We start from the raw sequence: 7,947 nt of genomic DNA, 5'->3' as shown, positions 1-7,947 counted from the left end.
GCGGGGTGCTGCCCAACCAATCGATGGCTTGGCGCAACCATCGATGACCGGAAATGCCAAATCCGGTGGCCACGACAAACAGTCGCGGATCTGGAGCTTTCTGGTCAGCCGAGGCACGAGGGAGTGGTGAAGGTCAATCTCGGGCGTGTGACGGCCTGCCGGCGTGATCCCGGCGGCTGGTATGGCCGAAATAGTAGGCGGCAGCTCGACGAGGACGGATGGGGGAAAGCGCGGGCTGAAATGTCCCACCCACCAACCGCTCCCGATATATAAAAGACACCAACGGCGTGAGGGGGAGAACCTGCGTTTTCACGGGTTGGGGTGGGCATTTTGCCATGCTTCGGAAAAAAAATACGGATCAGAGGCATTTGCGGAGTCTGATCGGGCAGCATTTTTCACGTCGACCCGTATTTTAACACTTAATTTTTACGTGATTCATATTTTAACAGTTATTTTACAGGTCGGGACACTATAAGAGGTATGCTAAAGATGCTCCTAATATATGTCCAAGTTCCAGAGAAACTTTCCGCCTAAATTTCTTTCCAATAAGGTTCAGGAATCCAGCATGGTAGATTAGCAAAAGAATCTGAACCATACATGATAATAGTTTCCTCCGTTTCGGTTTATAAGTCATCTTACGAAAATCATACATGATAATAGTACTTCCTCCGTTTCGGTTTATAAGTCATCTTACGAAAATCAAATAATTCCAAAACACTTAGGCACGATGCATTAACTTTCATTTTGTGTTTTATTTTTTTACATGTATAAAGCAATCAACCGATAAGAGACGTGAAGCGTGTATGTTTTTAATGACTTAAGACTAACTAGCACGAGCAATCAACTGATAAGAGACATGAAGCGTGTATGTTTTTAATGACTTAAGACTAACTAGCACGACATGCAGTGATCAGTTCATTACATGCAATTGTATTAATTAGCAAAATAACAATAATTTTCTTGTTTTTCTCTCCATCTTGATCACGATGGACAACCTAAGATGACCTATACATCAAGACGGAGGAAGTACAATTTAACCATAACCATCATTATGAATTCAGCAAGCTCAGTCAACATCTCCAAAACAAGCAGCCTAAGATAAATGCGTAGAAATTAATTTAACCATAACCATCATAGTGAATTCATCAAGCTCAGAAAGGTCAGCCAAACATGTCCAAAAAAGCAGCCTGAGATAAATGTGCAGACTAAGAACCGTAGAAGGAGGAAACCGTCCGTAGGGACTGTTTGTTTGTCAAGTACAGTACATAGTTATAGACACATTCAACATCCTCAAGTCTAAAACATTTCTTCAAGTACTGCCGCTCCAAGAGATGATAACAAAGTAACAAACACATTGAAAACAACAACTGAACAAACTTAACTACCGAGTGTGACGACCGATTGTGAAGGACTTATGCCACCGGGGCACCTACCATCTTTCTTGAGGGCGAAGTCTGAACTAATGCCTTAAATTGATGGGTTTCCTTTGTGAAATCTGATTATAATAGTGATGTGATGTTCATTTTTAACAAAAACAAAAAAGAAAACCCACTGAGACAAATACTCAAACGCACATAATGAAATTACATAACCTAAAATAAGCACCAATGTATCATGGAATAGTATACTCCCTCCCTAGAGAAATATAAGAGTGTTTAGATCATTAAAGCCACGGAGGGAGTACAACATATGTTAATTCATTTGGACTAGAATGACCTGGTCTCCTCTCTTTTCTCTACATGGCATGAATTTGCATAACTTGACACTGGGCGGCTGACGACTACAAATGCACTATTCTAGAAGTTCGCTATTATGTCATAGATCAACACATGTTATCATGTATAAACAAAATTGCGCAAGCATTATTTCTGATGTAAGTCCACCACATAGTCTGCAATTTTCAAAGAGCGAGCATTATTCAAGATGGTTAGGTAAACAAGTTATTTATGACGTAACAAGCATGGTAATATGGCATACATGCTAATCTGATGGCCATAGTGTCCTATGTTCTGAGTTCTGGCAATAAATGGTGCAAGTTTCTGAAATATTGTTTCCAACTCGGGAACATTTAGCAATACACATATGGAAACATACAAGAAATGAGAAGTCTCCAAGCTAACTAATGGGCACTCAGAGAGCAGAGATACTGCAAAAGGCCGGCCACTATGAAGTAGAGATACTGCAAAAGGCTCACTAGGAGTAACTATTTTGTTTAGGGAGGTTTGAGCACAGTTATACATTATACAAAAAGAATGGAGGGCACATAATTTAGATGAACATGTAATGCAATAAATGACAGGCGGCATCAAGATGGTATGCCTAATGACAAACCCTGGATGAAGTTCGCCTGAGTTCCATTGCGCCAGCCGCCCAGCCTGTGGGAGAGTATATGGACACCAATAGTTATCACAGCATGAACTCATGTGTCACAAATTGCACGTGTTGATTCCATCTTTGCAATCTCTCGTCAGGTTGTTAAACGTTTCAACCTTTGCCTTTGATCTGTAGAATACCTCAGTGTCCACAATCACCTTCATGTAGGCATCGAACGGCACATACTTCCCATTATTGATCGCTGTCGTCTCATTGTGCCACTCGCTCGTATTCGACCAAAGCTCCTTATAATCATCAAGCAAATGCACATGGTAGTGTGACCTGAGCTTGTCAAAGTAGTTGTAAAATGGCTCGTTGGTTGCGATGTAAAGGTTCCGCCACGGCTTGATAAGCTTGGTGACCTTATCTACGATCGCGTCGGGTGATGTGTCCGCATCCAAGTTGGGATACATCTTCTTGTTCATCGCCTTCCACCCTCGGACCACATGCAAACCATCGTAGTCCCAATCCATCCTGCCTGCAATCTCAGTTACAATGTTCATCAGCCTCTTGGACTTCCAAATAGCATACCAAGGCCTCTGGATGACCTTGGCAGCTCGCCCCTCGCAGACCCTGTACCAGTAGTTCTCAGGCTCATGCCCATCAAACTGCCTCCAAATGATGTTGCTCTTGTCCTTCTTCAGCTGCATCGGTGTCACCTTGTATGTAGGCACCTTGCGCACGGAGATCCGGCCAGGACCCTTCTTCTTGTCCCAGCGCCGCCAATCCTTCAAGAAATCCCCTTTCTCCACCAGAGACACCGACTCCTTGAGGTGCTCGAAATCAAAATAGTACCTAAAGTCCTTGCCATCCACGTCCTTGCCGTCTGCGGTGTGAGCCCCGGACAAGCACATGTTCAAATCCATGACAAACGTCCGGTTGAGGAACTTGGCCTCGCCGAGCCCACACAGGAAGCTCCAAATGAACTGGTTCATGCTCTTGCAGTGGTCACCGCCTCTCATGTAGTAGAGGTACTTGCCCCTCCTGAACTCTGCCTCCGACCCGACGAGGGGGATCGTGTCGTTGATCTCCGCGTCCACCGGCGGCGGCGCGACGCGCGGCTTCTTGGGACCCTTGGGGCGGGGCGGGCGGGCTGCGTTCTTCCCCGACCTGAACTTGCCGACCTTGGTGACGTCGAGCGCGCACCCATCGCCGGGGGTGAGCTCGAAGCGGCGGTAGTCCCTGTACCGGCGCCAGGACTTCTCGCGGCGGTTCCGGAAGCGCCAGGCCACGTCGCACTGGCCGGGCTTGGGGCCGGGCACGGGCGCCTCGTAGCTGAGGAAGACGATGGACTTGCGGAAGAAGGCCTTGGCGTTGAAGGCCTTGACGGCGGCGAGCACGCGCGGGTCGGTGCAGTTGAGCGGCGCGTCCGGGTCGCAGGCCCCCGCGGTGGCGTTGGCGTTGTTCGCGGTGGAGGTGGCGGCCTGGTCGGCGGAGTCGCGCTGGGCGGCGGCGGCGGCGCCGGGGGCGGTGGAGGGGGAGGGGAAGTCCTCGCCGGTGGGGAGGAGCGAGTCGTCGGGGAGGAGGAAGGAGGAGTTGGGGAGGACGCGGGCGAGGGAGGTGGTGATGGCGGCGGAGGACTGGAGCCAGGGGTCGGGCGGCTGGTAGGTGACGGCGACGACGGTGACGGCGAGCACGGCGAGCACGAAGAAGGAGAAGCAGACGTTGCTGGCCGCCTTGATGAGCGACTGCGAGACGGGCACCTCGCCGACGGCGGAGGGGCGGGTTGGGTGGCGGAAGAGGGGGGCGTCCTCGTCGTGGTCCTCCTGGTCGGAGGAGGACATGGCGGGCGGGCGGGCTGGATCTGGGGCGAGATTTGGGTGGAGCGGGGAGGGGGGAGTGAGAGTGCGAGGGCGGTGGGTGGGGATGGGTTGGGATGTTGCAGGTGGAGTAGGGGAGGGAAAGGGAAGGTGGGGTGGGGTGGCACTGTCGTGCTCGGCTGTCTTGTGTCTTCCTTTGCGTTTTTGTGTGTGTGTGTGTGTCGGCGCCGGAGTAAATTTTTAGGAGGAAGAAAGATCGAGCTTTTGCGTTTTTTATTAAGTGGAGGAGGAAGAAAGGAGATCGCGCAGGCACGCACGGCGCGGGTCGGTCTTCTCACCGGGCTCTTGCCGTTGCCGAGAGGTGGGTATAGACGCGTCAGTCACTGTCACCGCTGAGTTTTTCTTTTGGAGAAATCACTGTCACTGGTCGACTGCGGACGATCATCTTCGTCTTCGTCTCATCTGTCCATCGTTTGGAGCAAAATGGACGGGCCCGCCCAACGCGCGACCCCAACGGAGTAAAATATGTCCGTTTTACGTCCGGACGGTTCAATTTCCAGCACAAATCTGCATCGGTTTACGATTACATGAACGTCCAACGGCCACTCCACAGCTTCCACTTTCAAAACCTTGCATGTCCCCCTTCACCCCCCGACAAGATCTAGCAAACCCTAGCCCGTTGCCGTCGCCATGACTTGACCGTGGTCTCGAAAGGGGAAGCACGACCATAAGGTCGGCTCCTCATGTGGTAGTTGTCGCTTCGACCGCTCTAGGAGCCCACCGCCACCTGCTCCGCCGGCATTTCCTATCGCTCTGTCGGCCGCCTTGCAGCGCCTACGGTCGTACGCCAGCATGGAGATCTACCGGAGGTACTAGGAGACAACAGCGCTGCTCCCTAGGGAGATGCCCACATCCGAAACTACTGGCACTTGGAGACAACAGCGCTACTCCCTAGGGAGATGCCCACCTCCGAAACTACTGGCACTTGTCCGCGGACCGGGTGCCAATCCCTTCGATGTTGGTGAGCGGCCACGCCCAACGTGAGGAGATCTAGCGACGTCACGTGCACCTGCCTCCGGATCCTCTTGACGACCCAAGGTACGACCTCAACTCGTCGTTGTGGGATACATGGTTCCATGACGAGCACGACCTGCGGCGACAGTCATTTTTTGCCAATCGTTCGCCTAGCCCACGTCGGCGACGTGATTCTAGTCCGTCCCAAATGTGCGGTCGTAGGCGTGTGCGCGGCCTCATGCCAACGCCACCTTCGTCCCCGTCCCCGCCACCACCACCTCCGATGACTGAGGAGGAGGAGGCCGAACTCATGTGTCGTGTCATGGAGGACTCCATGAACACGCACAACGAGCGACAATGGGTGAGCCTGGAGACGGCAATGGCCCACTCTGCGGCCGACGACGTGGCCATCCCGGAGTTGGAGCAGGCTGCCATGGTGAAGGAGGAGGTCAAGGAGGAGGAGGTAGACGAGCCGCCACTCTACGTGTGGAACCCGCAACTGCTGGGCCGGCAGTGGGACTGGTCGGCCACAACACCGAAGGTGGCCAACACGTTGGGTGTCGGACCATGGTTAGCGACGTCGTCACGATCACCCGAGCCGGAGCAGGAGCCACGGAAGGAGGTGATGGAGGCGTCGCCACACTAGTAGAAAAGAGGGCTTTCGTCCTAGCCTCGATTAAGCAATAGTCACGGTCGCTTTTACGAACCGGGACTAATGCGAGCATTAGTTCCGGTTCGAATGGCTAGGAGCGGACGTGCGAGACTGCTGTCGGTGAATACTCACAACATATGCCATAGGTAGGCTAAAGTCGATGAGAACCAAAGGGACAAAGGTGGGCGCTGGGAACAAGGTTGGTACACGCATGGGACACACGATGTACCCAGGTTCAGAGCTCTCTGTAGAGATAATACCCCTAATCCTGCTGGTGTTTTTGATGTATAGGAACAGAGTACAATGTCGCTCCTGGAGCTGTGTTGGGAGGAGGAAGAGGGGAGCAACCGGCTCGTCTCTACCTCTCTCTCTGTGGGTTGGTGAGTGTGTAGTGTTGAATGACTGCAGAGTGATCGGCCCCTTTGCAAGGGGGCGACCAGGGGGTTTTATAGACGAACCCGCCGGCCTACAATATGGATAAAGGGTACAAGCGTGGGACCCGGCTGGCTGCTTCGCCGGCTGGCCAGGGGCCCACAAGAGTCTTGTCTTGTCGATGAGGGGCCCGCCGGCTACATGGTCTCGATTGCCTATGGGACCCGCCGGCTGGCCAATGAGGCTCTCGCGTAAGGCTGACGTTGAGCACGCGTTGTACGTCAAGCATCGCCCCACGAGATTCTTCATGGGCGGGTAGTACGACCGCCTCCACTGTTACCCACGCCGAGTGTAGTAATGGAGTGGGAGTGTGATGGTCCGACACTATGCTAGGTGATGGATCAAAGCCGGGGTAGGTCAACGGCGTGGCCGCCGACGCTCATACCTGCCGGGCGCCCTGATCATGTACCTTTGCTGACGCGTAGCTACCTTTAATCGCGAGGTCCCTTCCTGACCTACGATCTGATGTGACTTGTGATCCTCGGCCGGCTAGCCTGCTTGGTCAGCCGGCTTGAGTGTGGCCGGCTCCTCCTCAGTCCGGCTGGCGGGACCAGGCTGGCTCTGAAGGGGAGGCCGCCTGGATCCTAGCCGGCAGGGGTTGCCCGGCCGGCCAGAAAGGTGGCCGCCTCGTCTTCCAGCCGGCAGGTGATGCCTAGCCGGTCAGAAGACTTGGGCCTTGGGAATCTTCATACATTCATGTCCATTGGGCCAGAAATGAAGGAACAGGCTTGATGAGCCTACCCCGGGGTTATCCCCCCGATAGTAGTCCCCGAAGCTGGCGAGGTCTGCCGCCTGCGGGCGGGCGGCCTCACCGGCTTGTTGGTTTGTCTTGATATTTTGGCTGATGTTCGCGGCGAAGGACGCTGGCTCCGGAACCGGGTAGCTTCGAAGCGACACCTTGGTCCAGTCGTAACTGGCCTGGAGAACGCCACGTGCCAGGCCCCGCCTGGCGTAATGATGGCGATTACTGCTGACGGGACCAGGCCTGGGCCCTGGGTCCCGCCACAACGCCCCCTCGGCCTCCGCGCGGGAGATCCTCTGCGGATTTACTCCGCGACGGTTGGGCTTAGGGGAGTGTTACCGCCCGTAATACACGGAATTAATGGGGGCCGGCGCGTACCGGATCCCCTCCCCACGACGCTTCGTGGGGGTTTAAATGGTTCGCGAGGGTTTCGAGGAGGCCATTCGCCCCCTCTTCTCGCCCTCCTCCGTGCTCTCTTCCTCCTTGCGTCCTGAGAAGAAGAGCTCGCGTCCTTCGTCTTCTTCATCTTCGCCGTCGAGACCTCCGTCGACCGCTTCGAGCTCTCGCCACCCGCAGCCATGGTCGGCGGATCTTCCTCGAAGAAGTCGTCGGCGCAGCAGGCGTCCTCGCAGGGGGGCTGGCTGGGCAGCGACGTCGACGAGGGGCACATCGATGCGCTTCGTCACCATCGACTACTGCCCCCGGCCTCCCAAGTGTCGGTGCGCCTTCCTAGCTCCGAGACCGCTCCCTCACCCGCCGCGGGAGAGCTTGTGGTCTTCATCGAGCACTTCTACCGGGGCTTCGGGCTCCCGGCTAGCTCCTTCTTCGCCGAATGGCTCCAGTTATTCGGCCTGCAGCCGCATCATCTAGCGTCGAACGCCATACTGCAGTTGGCCGCCTTCGTGGTCCTGTGCGAGGGCTTCGCGGGGATCGAGCCTCGCGTCGATCTGTGGCGCAACCTATTCTTCTTCAAG

At 54.4% G+C, this 7,947-nt stretch overlaps 1 protein-coding gene across 1 annotated transcript; it reads right to left on the bottom strand.

Moving 5' to 3' along the window:
* Positions 1-2,023: 2,023 nt before the first annotated feature.
* LOC123425159 lies at positions 2,024-4,305 on the bottom strand. The gene has a single exon (XM_045108839.1). It carries the CDS (start codon positions 4,155-4,157, stop codon positions 2,427-2,429), a length of 1,731 nt encoding a protein of 576 aa, XP_044964774.1. The 5' UTR covers positions 4,158-4,305; the 3' UTR covers positions 2,024-2,426.
* Between the last annotated feature and the right edge of the window lie 3,642 nt (positions 4,306-7,947).

Source organism: Hordeum vulgare, chromosome 2H (genome assembly GCF_904849725.1).
Source record: "Hordeum vulgare subsp. vulgare chromosome 2H, MorexV3_pseudomolecules_assembly, whole genome shotgun sequence".
NCBI classification, from domain to species: domain Eukaryota; kingdom Viridiplantae; phylum Streptophyta; class Magnoliopsida; order Poales; family Poaceae; genus Hordeum; species Hordeum vulgare.
Note: the sequence above shows the minus strand (reverse complement) of the source record. Positions and strands in the feature narration are given on the sequence as shown.